The sequence below is a fragment of the Eulemur rufifrons genome, chromosome 20 (assembly GCF_041146395.1).
Source record: "Eulemur rufifrons isolate Redbay chromosome 20, OSU_ERuf_1, whole genome shotgun sequence".
Lineage (NCBI taxonomy): Eukaryota > Metazoa > Chordata > Mammalia > Primates > Lemuridae > Eulemur > Eulemur rufifrons.
Genome location: NC_091002.1, coordinates 23,083,955 through 23,102,133, shown reverse-complemented (window position 1 = coordinate 23,102,133; position 18,179 = coordinate 23,083,955). Strand labels below are relative to the sequence as shown.

The 18,179-nt window shown below is 42.6% G+C and overlaps 1 protein-coding gene across 2 annotated transcripts in view; it reads right to left on the bottom strand.

Moving 5' to 3' along the window:
- The window catches only part of TRPC4AP (transient receptor potential cation channel subfamily C member 4 associated protein), a 75,421-nt gene that overhangs the window by 10,189 nt on the left and 47,053 nt on the right, over positions 1–18,179 (bottom strand). The window contains exons 8-11 of one of the 2 annotated variants that reach the window (XM_069495431.1): positions 17,014–17,199; positions 7,142–7,284; positions 3,533–3,664; positions 1,241–1,299 (exon numbers count right to left, since the gene is read on the bottom strand). In XM_069495431.1, coding sequence (XP_069351532.1) covers positions 1,241–1,299; positions 3,533–3,664; positions 7,142–7,284; positions 17,014–17,199 — 520 coding nt within the window. Of the gene's footprint in view, positions 1–1,240; positions 1,300–3,532; positions 3,665–7,141; positions 7,309–17,013; positions 17,200–18,179 lie in introns of both variants that reach the window. The other variant, XM_069495430.1, reaches the window with a different exon arrangement.

Sequence of the window (18,179 nt, the reverse complement as noted above, 5' to 3'; positions counted from 1 at the left end):
AGGCTGAGGCAGTAGGATCTCTTAAGCCCAAGAGTTTGAGGTTGCTGTGACCTAGGCTGACGCCACGGCACTCACTCTAGCCTGGGCAACAAAGCGAGACTCTGTCTCAAAAAAAAAAAAAACCCACAACAAAAAAACGGGACCTTTCACATAAATCTTCATTTCTGGTTTTCCTTAGGAGAAAAAAAATCAGAAGTCATGTAACAGTGGGCCCAGTTTCCTGTACACCCACAGCTCGGTGGAGCTGAGCGGTGGTGGCCTGGGCCTGCTGTTCTGGCTCACTAAGGTCCCTCCCCTGGCAATTCGTTCCCCAGTGCCAACGCCAAGTGTCAGCTGGTCACCCGTCCCCTGTACAGCTTTCCTCATAGCAGACAATGTACACTTTCCTGTACATTCTTTTTTTTTTTTGAGACAGAGTCTCACTCTGTTGCCCAGACTAGAGTGCCGTGGCATCAGCCTAGCTCACAGCAACCTCAAACTCCTGGGCTCAAGCGATCCTCCTGCCTCAGCCTCCCAAGTAGCTGGGACTACAGGCATGTGCCACCATGTCTGGCTAATTTTTTCTACATATATTTTTAGCTGTCCAGATCATTTCTTTCTATTTTTAGTAGAGACAGAGTCTCGCTCTTGCTCAGGCTGGTCTCAAACTCCTGAGCTCAAACGATCTACCCGCCTCAGCCTCCCAGAGTGCTAGGATTACAGGCGTGAGCCACCGCGCCTGGCCTCCTGTACATTCTTCATTGAAGGCTGAAAAATAAAAAATGAGAGGGCAGAGTGTATTTCAAAAACAAAACAAAAGAAAACAAAACAGGGAGAGAGCGCGTCTCCCCGTGCAGGTGAAGAACCCCCGCCTGCGCGGTAAGCACGCAGCCGGCCTTGCCTGGGGTTCCTGCCGGCCCCTGGGAACAGCCAAGCCTCCACTCCTGCTTCAGAGGACAGCGAGACATGTGGCGATTCCAGGGGTGATATGGGGCCAATCACCCTGTGCTGGCTTTCCACGGTGGCCGTGAGGCTAGAGAAAAGCTTGGCACAGTGCCGGGCACAAAGGAAGGGCCGGACAAACGGCAGCTCCTATTGCAGTGTCACGAAGTGCAGTCACACCTGCTAACACTGGAGGGACAGTGGGCTTTCAGCAGCTCCACATCCTCCTCTTGAGCTGAGGTCAGTGACCAGGCAAGGAAAGAGAGGACTTTGGGTGACAGCCCAACAACTCTCCGTGCAGGGACGTGCTTGTACTTACTCGTGGTGGTCGCTGAAGCTCTGGAGAAGCCTCAAAAACTGTATCTTCAAGGTGATGTCCTAAAACACATGTGTATCCTCAATGTTAAAATCACAGAATCAACGTTCCCATATGAAACAAGGCAGATACCCTGGAGATAGCCTGCTTCTCTGACCTCATGCACAAGGGAGGACTTTTCTTTAGTCAGACATTCATCTGTTGACTTCGACATTCCGGCCAACAACAGATTAAGTTAACGTGGACCCTTCCTGCTAAAAATACCCAAGCATACTGGATAAAAAATAATCAAAATTCTTTCAAATCTGTAAGTTTGTAAGAAAGAAAGGGAAGTATGCAGGAATGAGAAACGAAGAAAGGACTGAGTAGGGAGCAGTGAGCCCAGCAGCTGACGCTGGGAGCTGTGGGTGTGTGGAGCAGTGGAAACGAGACTTGGTCACACCAGGGCTTGGGTTGTAATGTCCTGCAGAAACCGACGGAGCCTTGGGCCTGCATGTGCCTGGTGAAAGATGGGTTCGAAAGACCCAACCTACTGGCCCAAGGAGCCGGCTTCAAGAAGCCTGGCTTTCCCAGGGCACTGCTGGCAGCTGGAGGGGAGCCTCCTAGGAGCAGCGGAAACCCTGGGCTCACACTGCCAGAGCAGCAGGGCCAAGACGTTAAACATGGAAACTGGCCCTGGGACATCTGTACCCTTGAAGTACCCACCAGACAAAAGCAAAAGTGCCCTGTAGAAGTGCTTCCAGGGCTAAGGCTACACAGGTGCCCAAAAAGAAAACAAGCCCCCCTGAAGGTGGCTTCTCCATAAACATCACAAAACACGAGGCAACAGAGTGTCTAAAGTCCCAAACACAAGCATTAGTACCCATGAGCAAATAAAAGAGACCATAACAAAGTATGTTACAAATGATTAAAGAAATAACACACATCAGAAAGAAGACATCAACATAACGAACAAAGACCAAGGAGTTTTTCAACAGAGCCAGACAGAATGTCCAGAAATATAAAATGTATTCACTTGAAATTAAAAACTCAAATGGAGCTGGGTACGGTGCCCTGTTTGTAATCTCAGCTACTCGGAGGCTAAGGCAGGAGGATTGCTTAAGCCCAAGAGCTCAAGGCTGCTGTGAGCTATGATAGTGCCAGTGCACTCCAGCCTGGGCAACAGAGTGAGACCTCATCTCTTAAAACAAAAAAAAAACAACAACAAAAAGAAGAGGCCAGGTGTGGTGGCTCACACCTGTAATCCTAGGATTTTGGGAGGCTGAGGTGAGAGGATCTCTCGAGGCCAGGAGTTTGAGACCAGCCTGGGCAACACTGCAAGATGCAAAAAGAACAAAAACTCAGATGGATGGACTGAAAGGCAAATCTGATAAGGTCAAAGGGAAGATGGAAAGAGGAAGGCAGGGCACTGAGGAAAGTGCCCAGAATGCAGCACAGAGACCAGGGGCCCTGGTGCTTTCCCGCTCATGCTGGTGGATGGGCTTCTGACAGGCTGGGGAAGCCGGTGGGCACAGGAATATTTTCCTCCTTGTGCAAGAAAACAAAAGCTCAGAGATTCAGTGACTTATTCAAGCTCTCCCAACAGGCTGAGTGGCACCAGGCCTTCTGACACCCAGTTCAGAGCTCTCTCTAGGGCACTGTGAGAGACACAAGGTAGAGGCGAGTCCTTGACCTCAAAAAACTGAAGCATCCCAAAGCACTTTTTTGATACAGACCCTCTGTAGTGTGTGGTTCTAGGAGGCAAACCTAGCATCAGTGGATGTAAATTACAAAGGGATAGAACAACAAATAAGGAAAAAAAACTTGCTACTAGCTAATGGAGTGGGTGGCCCTGCCTATAGGGAAGCAAGATCACCATCCCAGAGGTGTACAAGGGAAGTGTATGACTTTTTTTTTTTTTTTAAGAGACATGGTCTTGCTCTGACACCCAGGCTAAAGTACAGTGGTGTGACCATAGCTCAAACTACATAGCCTCAAACTCAGGGGCTCTAGCAATCCTCCCACCTCAGCCTCCCAAATAGCTGGGACTACAGGTGCACATCACCACACCAGGCTGATTTTTAAATTTTCTTTTGTAGAGATGGGGTAATCCTAAACGGGATTTTTGCATAGGGAGTTTAGCATAGGGTTGGCTTGGACCCTCCCCCAAGGTAGCTTCCAATGGGGATTATGAAATATGACTTTTAGTTTCTGCTCTACTCTCAAAGAACAAGAGGTCAAAGCGTCAGCAGCAGGTCTTGAAACAACTACTCCTAGCAAGTCAAGCCCCATCTGTCCCCAGGTTCCCCTGCTTACCGGGCTACAGTCACAATTCTGGTTGTGACCGTGGAGAACAAGGGCAGACGCTGAGTGCTTCCTCCAAATCAGCTTGTCAAACAAATTATTGAGTCCTGGGATCAGCTTGAACTCTGCGATCATTCTGTGAACCTGGACAGGGAAGGAAGGGAAAGGCATTGAGACAAAAGTGCTTAGAAGATCTAGCAAAGCCTCATGCTCAGGGACGAAGGAAGCAACAGTTGATACGGAGTGTTGAGGCTTAAAGAAAACATCCATACATATCCTACGCCCCACTACTCCACACAAATACACTTTTTAACTTTGCTCATTAATGCTCACAAAAATCCTACAAGTCATAATGTACGGTAGGTCCTATCTTAGGAGCATGAGTTTTAGATTCAGATAGCCCTGGGTTAGACTCCTAGCTCCACCATGTGCAAACTTTGCAACCTTAAGCAAGTTTCTTAAAGTTTGTTTCCCTATTACATCATTAAAATGAAAATATACCTCATGCTTTACACTGGGATAAATTTCAACTGGAAGAAAGATGCAATTATTAAAAGCTGAAACTATAAGATCTCCTAGAAAAATCTATGCAAAGACTTTAAAAAAAATGATCTAAGCTGGTAAAGCCTTTCTGAAAGATTATACTAAGCCTAGAAGCTAAAAAAGAAGATTTTTGATTTTGCCAAATAAACCTTTTAAAACTGAGCATGGCAAAACTCACAATAAACCAAGTCAGAAGTCACCTACGACAAATGGAGAACATATATCGGCAACTCATGCCACAGGCAAAGAGCTAATTTCCTCTATAGGGAGTCCTATACATCTCTGAAACAAAAAGATCAACTCTACAGAAAAAAAACAGACAAAGGCTGTAGAAAGTAAAACAGAAAAGGCTCCTAAACATATGAAAATAGCTCAACTTCACTTATGATATTAAGAAAAAGTCAAATCCCAACCAATTTTTCACATTTTTAGATTGGCAAAGATGGCAAAGTTTTATGGTACTGTGCTGGTGAGTGACCTGGGCACCAAGCACATCACACAGGCTGGAGGAAGGGCAACCTGGTGCTACAGGGAGGACACTTTCACAGTATCTCCAAAAATGACAAATCCACATTCCCTTTGACCAGAAATTCCACTTTTAGGAATTTATTCTCAGAGAGACCCATATAAATACTAAATGGCATACATTTACAATACTACTCAAAGCAGCATTATTTGTAATACCAAAAAATAGACATAACTTCCACTTCCACTGAGGATTGGTTATATAAATGACAGTATATCCATTCAAAGGGATACAAGGCACCAGTAAAAAAAAAAAAAAAAAAAAGTCTTTTACATGTAGTGAATTGAATAATCATTAAGATATAGTAAGAAAATGTATACATGCTGTATTACTGATTATATAAAAAAGAGGAATATATTTGCTTTTATAAGCATAAAATGTCTCTAGAAGGATATACTAATAACTGGTAAAATTAGTTGCTTCATGTAAGAATGTTAAGAATCAGAGAGAGGGGCTTCACTGGCACTAATTTACTAATATATCTTTTAAAATAGAATTATGGGGCCAACCACAGTGGCTCACACCTGTAATCTCAGCACTTTGGGAGGCCAAGGTGGGAGGTTTGCTTGAGGCCAGGAGTTCAAGACCTGCCTGGGCAACATAGTGAGACCCTGTCTCTACAAAATTAAAAACTCAGCCGGGCATGGTGGTACGCGCCTGGAGTCCCAGCTATTTGGGAGGCTGAGGCAGGAGGATTGCTAGAGCCTAGAAAGTATGGGGCTAGAACTGTTTGCCAGTGCCTGGCACACTGTAGGAACTCTGTAGCTGCTGACTGTGCAAATGAGAATGTGCTGGTAAAACACCAGTTCTTGGTGGGGCAGGATTCCAAGGCCACTGAAGGTTCATTCCCAAGGAAGCAGCACTGTAATCCCACAGACTAACTAAAGACCACAATGTCTCATAGCAACTTGGCAAGAGGAAGGCTCAGGGAACTGCTGTGAGGGGACAGAAAGAAGAGGCAGGGCAGCAGGGTCCAAATCCTGGCTCTGCCCAGGCCTGGCCAGCGAGAGCATGGCCCATTCTGTACCCTGGTTTTCTCAAGCATCAGGTGCAGGGAAGGGGGTCACTACCTGTTGTATAACCTACCAAACACCTGAAAATTCAAATATGAATGACTGTGAAAATACCTCTAAAAAAACTCAACACTTGGAAGCTGTCCCTACTGCTGTTATTTATTTTTTTAAATAACAAACATGTTCCATATTGAAGGTAGGGATGTCAGCGTGGTACCTCACCCAGTGTCTTGCTTTCAAATACCAACGACTTGCTGAGGACTCTCAAAGTGACACCTCCAGCCCCGAGCCTGCCCCTCTACTCCTCACCACCAGTCTTGAGCATCTCAACAAATGGCAAATCCATTCCCCTATGTGCTTAGGCCAAAAACTTTGGGAGTCATCCTTAACTCCTCTCTCTTATGCCTACGGTCAAACCATTCGCAAATCTTATCTGCTCTACTTTCAGGATGTATCCAGAATGCAACCGCTTCCCACCACTCCCACCACCACGTGCCAGTCCTAGCTACTATCATCTCTCAGCTCCATGACGAGGGCCTCTAATGGTCTCCGCACGCCCATCCTTGCCCTCCAGACCTCCAGACAGCAGCCAGAGGGATGACTTCCCACTTCCCTGAGAGTAAAAACCAAAGTCTTTCAAATGGCCTCTGACAGCTAGATGGGATCTGGCCCCTGCGAGCCCTCAGCCCTCCTCTCCTCACTGCCTGGTCCAGCCCAGCCTCTTCCCTACCCTAACACCAGGCACATTCCCACCCAGGGGCGCTGCTCCCTTTACCTGGTGGGCTCCCTCACTTTCTTTGGACATTTTCACGCCAAATATCATCTTTTCAGTGAGTCATTTCCTGGCTCTTTTGTAAAACTGTTCATTTGTAAAATGGGGATAACTGCCCCTCTGTCATCCAGAGGAGCTTTGACAGTCCGGTGCGACTCGGAAGGACTGCTGAGCTCCCAGCCTGTCCTCCCTGGAAGTCCCTCCTCCCACCACGCCTGGTTTCCTCCCTAGGACAGTAACATAGTCAGCAGGAGGGGCCACCTCTCACATCTTGAGGAGCGCTGTCTTCTTTCTCCCACTGCAGGTTAGGGGACCTTGCTCCTCCCTCCTGGAACTGTTTCACGGCTCAGGGAACCCCGGCACATCTGCATTTGCCCAGCTTTTGAAGATAGACACAGGTCTGGGCAAACACGGGTCTGGGCGCTGCTCTGCCACCCTAAGCCTGCATCAGACCGGCAACTCCTCCTGCACATCCGCACGGCCAGTCTTGCCAGGCATCAGCCCTTTGTTCCTCACATCACCGTGGCAGACTGCCTGCTCCCCCTGTGCACCACTGCTCTCTAGAAACGCTGCTCACAGCAAGAGAGAGTACAAAGACTCAGCTCTGGAATCAGCCTGGTTTCCTTACACATGAAACAGGAAAAAGGAAACCCACCCCTACACTTTGCTGGGCTAGAACGAGAGCCATTCTGAGAGAAGGCCCAATGGAGCACCCGGCAGCTCTGCTCCTGGCTCCCCCTGTCCCGAGACATCGGAGAGGGGCCCACCTGGTTTCGCTGACGCCCCATCAGCAGCACGCAGAGGACATAGAGCACTTCCAGTTTGTACATGATCTCGTGCATAATCTTCATGGACTGGGGCAGCTGGGTCCTAGTCGAAGTGTGAGGCAGACCATTCTCTTCCGAAGCCCCTGGAGGAGGGAACACGATGGAGGCTGACACAGCAGCCACCGGGAGAGAAGTTTGAGTCACGGCTTGTGAGGAAACGTATTTCTGCCCACCAAACCTGCTGTCAACAGCCTTGAGGTAACAGTGCCATTAGGCTGGGCCCCGAGCCTGCGACACAGACTCGGAAAGCTGTAAAACTCCCTCCAAACCCCCAGGAGCCGGACAACCTTAGAAACCCACTTCAACATAAAGTAAAACTGTTCCGACACAGCCAACACAGTAACACAATCCACGCCCTCCCGCTTACTCCTTCCTCCTCCCACCAGCCAGCCCCCGAGGGAGTGCCCAGACAGACGTCCGACAGCAAATTGTGCGGAACTCTCTTCAGGTCACAAGTGACTCTGATTACCTGGTTATCCTGCCTAGCTTCCGTGAGGGGACACTGTGGAAAGCCTGAGAGGGATCCTTTTTTGAAGAATTTTCCTCCAGTTTTCAAAGAAGAACCTAAAGTTTTCTAAGGTTCAACTTCCAAAGCAGACTGGGTGTCACAACTGACACTAGTGATGCAGATGAACGCAGCATCTATTAGCAGCTTTTCATCTTACCCAGTCTCATTATCACTAACAGCAGCAGGTAAGTAACATTTCTGGGACACTTGAGGTGTGTCAGGCATCGTACTTTGAACTTTATCTAACCCATCTCCTTCACCACCCAGTTAACGGAAAAGTCCCTGTGGGCCACTCAGGCCACAGTAAAGTGTGCTCCTGGGAAGGCAGGAGAGCAAGGCGATGACGACTGAGGGCTCTGGAATGAAGACTTGCTGGCTGTGTGACCGTGGGCAAGTCCCCTCCTCACTAGGCCTTAGACTGCTCTCTGCTACTGCAGTGGATGGCCAGGGTTACAGGTCACGAGAATACTGAACGGGACACAAGGAAAGCCCAGCACTGGATACTTAGGATGCCTCAATCACTACTAGGTCCCTATTATTTTAAGAGGGGACTGGTCAGAATCAGGAGAGGCTGATTCTGGTGACCTTAGGAGAGTGACTTCTCCTCAAGCTTCCTCATCTTTGAGGTGGAAGGATGAGTCAGCAGCTGTAAGGTCCTCTCAAGCTCCTACTGGAACCGTTCACCTAGAAGCCTTTTACAAGGAACAGAAGAACCATGTGGTACAGAGGAGTGGTGATCAGATACATGCAGGTAAGGCCTGCCCAGAAGACACGGTGACTTCTGTAGGGTATCATGACGTAAGAACCTAACTTCCTCCACCCTACAGACTTGGAACTATCTTTTTCCAGCCATGCCATATCACTAATATAAAATCACAACCCTGAAAGAAGACGAGCTGCTGAATGAAGCATGACGGAAAGGCAACATGGCACAGTGGTTAGGAGCACAGACCCTGACGCCAGACTGTTAGGTTGGAACGCCATTCACTAGCTGAGTGGCCTTGGGTAAATTAGTTGACTTCTCTGTGCTTCGGTATCCATCCATCACTGTAAGGCAGTGATAATGACAACAGTACCTATGTCTCCATGTTGTGAGGATTAGAGGAATACATAGAACAATGCCCAGCATATGTAAACAATGTGTATGTTAAACAGAAGAAAAAACTAAGTTTTTCTGCTAATACATGCTTGCTACTTGGTTTTCTTCTTTTTAATCTGGAAGTTTTAATGGCAACTAAAGTGGCAGTGGGTAAAGACTTAGGAAAAACTTACTGGAGAAAATCTAATTAAGAAAATTCTATCTATTCACATATTTTCCTGCACCTTGGGAGAAAAAATATAATTACTTAATTTCCACATTGGGACTCCTTGGCCCAGCTCCCAGAACAGTTAAGAGTCAACTGATTTGTGGAGAGAATCTGAAGAACTATGAGGCAGAATCCCGCCTCTGCCATCCACGTGCTATGCGACCACCCGTACCTCAGTGTCCTCAGCTCCTAGCTCACGGGGCTCTAGGGAGGACAGCAGGAGGGGATGTCTACAGAAGGGGCAGGTGCAGGGTGTGGCACACAAGCCCTCCTCAGTAATGAGCATCTGTGGGGAAGGAGACACAGGCAGCTCGACTCTTCCCCAAGTCACTGCCAACTTTTGGTGCCTGGCTTGCACAGGCCTGACAAACTCTCTGGGATAAATATTTTCAAGAAATATCCAAAGCAATGCCCAGAGCTTAGCAACAAGGTCATTCCTAAGGATGAGGACGTGAAAACTAGCTCAAGAGGCCTGCGATTCCCTCCACGTCTCTTCAGCTCTATGGTAACTGGTGAGTGTGGTCACCACTCCCTGTATGTCTGCACTGCACTCTGCGTTCTGGGGCTGGGTTCATACTCACTCTTTTGTTAAAAAACAGCTTTGAGCTACAATTCACACACCAGGCAACTGACCCATTTAGTCACGGAAAGGCAGTGGTTTGTAGTATATTTACAGAGTTGTGCAGCCATCACCCCAAAAAGACACCTTGTACTCGTTGCCAGTCATTCCCTACTGCTTACCAAACCCCTCAGCCCTAGGCAACCACTAAATTACATTCTGTCTCTATGGAACTGCCTATTCAGGACACTTCATATAAACGAGCTTATAGAATACATGGCCTTTTATGGCCGTTTCTTTCACCTAGTATGATGTTTTCAAGGTTTATCCATGTTGTAGCCTCTTATTGGTATTTCATTTTTTAATTGCTAAATAATATTCTATTGTATCAATATACCACATTCTGTTTATTCATTAATCACCTGATGGACATTTGGGTTGCTTCCATATTATGGCTAATATGAATATGCTACGATGAACATTCATGAACAAGTTTTTGTGTAAACATACATTTTTACTTCTCTTGGGTATATACCTAAGGAGTAGAATTTCTGAGCCATATGGTAACTTTTGAGGAACTGCCAGACTATTTTCCAAAGTGGCTGCACCATTTCACCTGCCCACTAACAGTGAATGAGGGTTCTCATTTCTCCACATCCTTGCCAACGCTTGTTATTATGTGTCTTTTTGATGATAACCATTCTACTGAGCGTGAAGTGGCATATCTCACTGTGGTTTTGATTTGCATTTCCCTGATAGCTAATGATGTTGAGCATCTTTTCCTGTGCTTATTGATGATTTGTATCTTCTTTAGAGAAATGTCTATTCAGACCCTTTGCCCATATTTTGAAATGGGTTGTTTTTTGTTTTTATTATCGAGCTATAGGCATTCTTTATATTTTCTAGATACAAGTCCCTTATCAGTGACATGGTCTGCAAAAATGTCTGCCCCTCCCACCCCCAAAAAGTTCTCTCATTCTGCGGGTTCTCTTTTAACTTTCTTGCCGGTGTTTTCTGAAGCACAAAAGGTTTTAATTTTGAAGAAGTCTAATTTAACTATTATTAATTTGATTGCTTGTGCTTTAGATGTCATGTCTATGAAACCATTGTCAAATCCAAGGTCATGATTTATCCTTAGGTTTTCTTCTAAGGATTTAAGAGGTTTAGCTCTTACATTTAAATCTTTGATCCTTTTGAGTTAATTTTTGTATATGATGTGAGGCAGGAGACCTAATTTCTTTCTTTTGCACATGAATATCCAATGGTCCCGGCACTATTTGTTGAAAACACTATTGTTTCCCCAACTCAATGGTCTTGGTACCCATTGAAAATCAATTGGTCATATGCATGAGAGCTTATTTCTGAATTCTAAATAACATTCCATTGATCTATATGTCTATCCTTAGGCCAGTACCACAGTATCTTGATTATTGCAGCTTTACATTAAGTTTTCAAATCAGGAAGTGTGTTTTCAAGATCATTTTTGCTATTCTGGATCCCTTGCATTTCCATATGAATTTCAGGATCAGCTAGTCCATTTCTGCAAAGTCAGCTGGGATTTTCAATATGGATTGTGTTGAATCTGCAGATTGGTTTGCAGATGAAGATGGGGAACATTATTATCTTAATATTAATCTTTCAATTCAAGGACACAGGATGGCTGTACATTTATTTAGGTCTTCTTTAATTTCTTTCAATGATGTTTTGTAATTCTCAGAGTATAAGTTATACATTTCTTGTTCAATTTATTCCTAAGTATTTTAATCTTTTTGGTGCTACTGTAAATGAAATTGTAATTTCATTTTTAGTTTGTTGATTGCTACCATTTGTTTATTTTAAAGCCAGTCAAATTTAGCAGTGAGGGGTCGTATACCAATTTTAGTGGCACTAACATTAGTAAATTCCGATAACCCACTACCATCAGAACAGCCTATAATTTATTTTTAAATATTAATCTTGTATCCTGGAACTTTTAACCCATTTATCAGTTTAGTGGTTTTTAGTGGATTCCGTAGATTTTTCTATATACAAGATCATGTCATCTGTGAATAGAGATAGTTTTACTTCTTCCTTTCTAATCTGGATGCCTTTCATTTTTTTTGCCTAAGCACACTAGCTAGAACCTCCAGTACAATGCTGAATAGACATGGCAAGAGCATACATACTTGTCTTATTCCTGATCTTCGTGCTGGGAAGCTTTCATTTTTTTGCCATTAGGTACGATGTTAGCTGGGGTGTTTTTTGTTTTTTTTTTTTGAGACAGTCTCACTCTGTTGCCCTGGCTAGAGTACAGTAGCATCATCATAGCTCACTGCAACCTCAAACTTCTGGGCTCAGGAGATCCTCCTGCCTCAGAAGCTCAAGTAGTTGGTACTCCAGGTGCATGCCACCACACCCAGTTAATTTTTCTATTTTTTGTAGAGACAGGGTCTCCAACTCCTGGCCTCAAGTAATCCTCCCAACTCAGCCTCCCAGAGTGCCAGGATTACAGGTGTGAGCCACCATACCCAGCCTGTAGATGCCCTTTAAGAGGTTGAGGAAGTTTGCTTCTATGCCAAGTTTGTTGAGTGTTTTTATTACAAAGGAGTGTTGGATTTTGTCAAATGCTATTTCTTCATCTAGTGAAATGATCATGTGGTTTTTATCCTTCATTCTATTGTCACGGTGTATAACATAAATTGATTTTCATATGTTAAACCAATCTTGCGTAAATCCCATTTGGTCATGGTAATTAATCCTTCTCATATGTTGCCATATTCAGTTTGCTAGTATTTTGTTGAGGATTTCTGCATCTACATTCATAAGGGATACTGGTCTATAATTTTCTTTTCTTGTAGTGACTTTGTCTGGTTTTGGTATCAGGGTAATACTGACCCATAGAAATGAACTGGGAAGTATTCTCTCCTGTTATATTTTATAGAAGAGTCTAGAAAGATTTGGTATTAATTCTTTAAACATTTGGTAGAATTCACCAGTGAAGCCATGTGGACCAGGGCTTTTCTTTGTGGGTAGTTTCATTACTAATTCAATCTCATTACTTGTTATAGGTCTACTCAGATTTTCTATTTCTTCTTGAGTCAGCTGCAGTAGCTTGTGTCTTTCTTGCAATTTGTCCATTTCATCTAAGTTATCTACTTTATTGGCATACATTGTTTATAGTACTCCCTTAGAGTCCTTTTTATCTTTGTAAGGGTAGTTGTAATGTATCTTCTTTCATTCCTGTTTTTAGTAATTTAAGCCTTCTCTCTTTCTTTGGTCAGAGTGGCTAAAAGTTTGTCAGTTTTGTTGATCTTTTCAAACAAGCATATGGTTTTATGGATTTTCTCTATTGTTTTTCTATTCTCTATTTCACCAATTTCCACTCTAATCCTAGTATTTCCTTCCATCTGCTTGCTTTGAGATTAGTTTGTTCTTTTTCCAGCGATGTAAGGTAGGAGTTTAGATGACTGAGACTTTTTAAAATGTAGGTATTTACAGCTATAAATTTCCAAGCATGCTTTAGCTCCATTCTGTAACTTTTGTATATTGTGTCTTCACTTTCATTTGTCTCAAAATATTTTCTAATTTCCTTTGTGATCTACTGTTTGACCCACTGGTTATTTAGAAGTATATTGCTTCATTTCCACATATTTATGAATTTCTCAAATTTCTGTTTTTAATTTCTAATTTCACTCCATTATGACTGGAGGACATACTTTGTACAGCTTTAAACCTTTTAAATTTATTGAGGCTTTTTTGTTATAGCCTTGTATATGGTCTATCACAGAGAATGTTCCATGTGCACTTGAGAAAAATGTGTATTCTGCAGTTGTCTGTTAGTACCTGTTGGTGTATAGTGTTACCCCAGTCTTCCACTTCCCTGTTGATTTGCTTAGTTCTATCCATTATTGAAAGCGGTACATCAAGGTCTCCAACTACTATTGTTTAATTACTCCCACCAAGTCTGTTAGTTTTTGCTTCATATATATTTTTGGCTCTGCTGTTGGATGAATATATGTTTATAACTATTATAACTTCTTGACAGATTCACCCTTTTATTATTACAAAATGTACCTACTTATATCTGATAACGGTTTTGTTTTAAAGTCTCTAAGTACAGCCAGCCACTCTAGCTTTCTTGTGGATGCTGTCTGCATAATACATCTTTTTCCATTCTTCACTTTCAACCTATTTGTACCTTTGAATTGAAAGTTTGTCTCATGTGGGCTGCATATGACTGGATCTTGCTTTTTATCCAATATGACAATCTGTCTTTTGAATGACTCGTGAAGTTCATTCACATTTTATATTATTAAGTTGTATTTACTTTTGCCATTTCATTTTTTGTTTTCTGTATGTCTCACATGGTTTTAAGACTGCTTTAATGAACAATTACGTGGGTTTTTTGTTCCTCTATTTCTCATTTAATGCCTATTTTGCATTAAGTGAATATTTTCTAGTATAACATTGTAATTCTTTTAATAATTGCTTCACTATATATTTTTAAGTTACTTTCTTAGTAGCTGCTCTAAGGCTTACCACATACAGCTTAACAGAATCTTTTTCAGATTTATATGAACTAAATTCCAGAGCTCCTATAGAGAGCTCTATTCCATAGCTCTTCTCCCTCTTTGCACTGTAACTGTTATCCATATCTACATGCTAAAAACCCAATAATACACTGTTGTAATTATTACTTTATATAATTTTATGGCTGTTAAAGAAACTGAGAAAAGAAGTGCAACTATTTATTTGTAGAGTTTGTTATATTTACCATTTTGGTTCTCTTCATTGATTCCTGTGGAAGCAATTTACAATCTAGTGTCATTTCCTTACTCCAATACAACTTTGGTCCCACCTATTTTCTTTATGCAGTTACTGCCAAATATATTACATTTGTATATGTTATAGGTTCAACAATATAGCTATAAACATATGGTTTTATACAACTGATTTTTAAATTAGGAGAAGAAATGCATTTATACTCTTTTATAATTATAATTACTTTTACTGGTGCTCTTTGTTTTTTCATTTGGATTACAATTGCTGCCTGAAGTCACCTGCTTTCAACCTGGTATTATTTCACCTTTTTTTTTTTTTTTTTTTTGGAGACAGGGTCTTGCTCTGTCACCGGGCCTAGAATGCAGTGGTGTCATCAGAGTTCACTGCAGCCTCAAACTCCTGGGCTCAAGTGATCCTCCTGCCTTAGCTTCCCAAGTAGCTAGGACTACAGGCACATGCCACCACACCTGGCTAATTTTTCTATTTTTTGTAGAGATAAGGTCTCGTCCCTGCTCAGGCTAGTCTTGAACTCCTGCCCTCAAGCAATCATCCCGCCTGAGGCACTGGGCCTGGCTCTCACTGTCATTTTTGAAAGATAGTTTTCCAAGACATAAGCTTCTTGGTTGAGTTGTAAATCTTATTGGGATACCCTTGGGCATGATGAGCCATTTTTCTCTTGCTACTTTCACCATTTTCTCTTTGTCTTTCAGCATTTTCACTGTGATATGCCTGGGTATAGATCTCTTTGAATTTTCCTACTTGTATTCTTTGGGCTTATTGGATATGTACATTAATGTTTTTCATTAAATTTGGGGAGTTTTCAGCATTATTTTTGTGCTTCTTTTTCTCTCTTATCTACTCCTGGTACTCCCATTATGCCTATCTTGGTGTGTTTAACAGTGTTCCACATTGTTCTAAGGCTCTGTACATTTTTCTTTATTCTTTCTTCCCTCTGTTCTTTAGAATGCTTAATCTCTGTTGATCTATCTTCAAGTTTGGCAATTCTTTTTTCTGCCAGTTCAAATCTACTGTTGAGTCCTTCTCATCAATTATTCGTTTTAATTACGATACTCTTCAACTCCAGAACTTCCATTTGGCTCTTTTTCATATTTCTTATCTTTTTACTGTTATTCTCTATTTGATGAGACATGATCATCATAGCTTCCTTTACTTCTTTAAGCATAGTTTAAGTTCTTTTGATCATATTTATAATGGCTGCTTTAAAGTCACTGTTAAATCTGACATCTGGGCCTTCTCATGGGCAATATGTATTGGCTGCTTTTTTTTTGTGTATGGGTCATATTTTCCAGTTTCTTTCTGTGTCTCATAATTTTTGTTAAAAATTGGACATTTCTGCTAATATATTGTAGCAACTCTGGCTACTGATTCCCCTTCCTCCTTCCAGAGTTTGTTGCTGTTGTTTGCAATGTTTAATGACTTGGCTAAACTATTTTAGTAATGTCTATTTCCCCTATAGACTGGTGTAGTCCTGGGCATGCACAGAGTCTCCCTGGGATGACATTTAGCAGGACTCTCTTTGACTAGCTTTTTCCATGATCTCTCTGTTAAGCTTTCGGCCTCTTCTGGTATGATACCCAGCTGTCAGGCTCCACTAATTGCTGTATGAATTCTCTTCTGTTTTTGACAATGCTCTGGGGCATAAATTGCTCCAAAGTCTGATTCATTTGAATTCAGGAAGGGGCAGTTTTTGAGACTGAGGTTTGCTCTGACCTTATTAGCTTTCTCTTTCCCTGGTTCTCTAGTGAACTAGCTGGTCTATGGTTTGGCTTGTTCTTAATTAAGAAGAGCTACGGGTCTCCTTTTATTTGCTTACCATCAAAATCTCCACTGCTTTTGAGAATGCTCTTATGTTTGAACTTCTCCACACTTTGTTTTTACCAACTGCCTTTCCTCTTGGGCAAATTCTCTGAGCCAGTACTCTGAGCATGGTCAGTAGCCTCTAGTCTCTGGGCTTGCCTCTCCTGGTGTGGAACCTCTATATACAAGTGAGCAGGGACAAGGGCAATTGGAGCCATAGCATTCTTGGCCTGAAGCATCTGGCATAGAGCTTCCACACTATGAGTGAGCTGGGTGGAAGAATGGAGCCACTGACCTCTTTGCTATACTCACCAAGAACTTTGCCTCTTCAACTTGGAGTTGGAGGGGATGAGAAAAATTGAAAGCCTGCCTCTCTCAGTGAGATACCACATTCTTTGTTTGGGAGCTGAGAATTCTTGGGTTTGAACAATCTGACCCCATGCTGCTGGCCACAGTCAAATGCTGACCCAAGACCCAGAGTCCTTCACAAGGAAGGTGGACCAGAGACTAGAGGTCTACTCATTTACTAGGCAGCCTATTGCCTAGTCCCATTAAGGGGACCAGAAAAAGGCAGGGCACAGCAAGAGAGAAGAGTGCTGTCCCTGAGACACAGGTGCCTCAGGTTCTACAACAAAACCCTTCTCCCTGCAATCAGGTCCACTTTGAGAGAGTTCAATGAGTCTTGATAGCTAGTTTCCGGAACTAGCTATCAAAAGAGTCCTAATAGTCATTGTCTAGAATTGCCTTGAGGAAAACTCTGAGCGAATCTCAAATTAATCTTTCTTGGAAAGGAGATGAAGAATGGCCCCAGGGACCCAAGGAAAAGCTCTCTATCACTCAGGGGACCCACCCCTAGTACCTTGATTGTGTTCTGACTCCTCATTGGCCATTCGCATCAGGGCATCTAGCACCAAAGCATTATCTAACCATGTGTACCACTCCTCCAACTCCTGAAGGAAGCTGGCTGTGCCCGTTGTTTCTGACACCTTTCGAGTTGCCAGTTTGCAAAGCCGCTCAACAAAGCCAGGGATGCTGAGAAGGGCCGCTGCCAGGGAGAGAGAAAAAGAGAGGAAATTTTCAAAACAGAGACCAGCAAAACCAGCTCTAAAGCCCTCAACAAACAATCTGCATGACAGGAATGATTCTTACTCTGATAGCAGCAGCTAGTTAGAGCTGCTCTTCCAAAACGAAATGCCAAGGTAGAACAGTAATAAAGTTATAGAGATAAATTCAATTTTTAGCAGGTGCAGGGAATAGGCTCTTTTTAAATCTATTGGTGATAATATAAATTGGAATAACCTTTATGCTTTAAATTTGCATGTCTTTGAGCCAATAGGTCCATTTCTAGGAATTTACCATAAGAAAATAACCAGTGATATATATAAAGGTATCTGTATAAAGATGTTCACTGATGTGGTTTCTGTTCTAGCAGAAAGGTGGAGATGATTAAATGTTCACCAGCAGCAGATTAAATACAATGATACATCCATACAATGAAATACAACATAGACATTAATAACAACACATGCATCTTTATGTAGTGACTCAACAAAGCTGTTTAGATTTACTTGTTAGATAAAAAAAATTATTAAATAGTATTAGTTTAAGCTCATTTTCTTCAAAAAGTTAAATATTTTTTTCTTTAAAATATATAAAGAATGGAAGCATATATACCAAAGTATTTACTGTGGCTGTTCCTAAACAGGAGAGGATATAAATGCTCCTTTTAAAATTACTTATCTATAGTGTCTGATTTTCTTGTTACATTTACTAGCAGGATGAAAGATGAAGAACAATTTTTTTAAGGTAAAGAAAGAAACTGAACAATTATGCAATTCATATTTGCACCAAGCCCATTTCCACCAATCCCATTTTACTCACAACAATGAGGAAGGGGGAAATACTGATCAGCATAAGACCATAATAAACTTTAAAGACAAATTCAGGTTCAAATCCTGACTCCATCATTTAACCTTCTTTAACATGACTAATGCCTGTACATATTTACTTATATATGCATTAAGT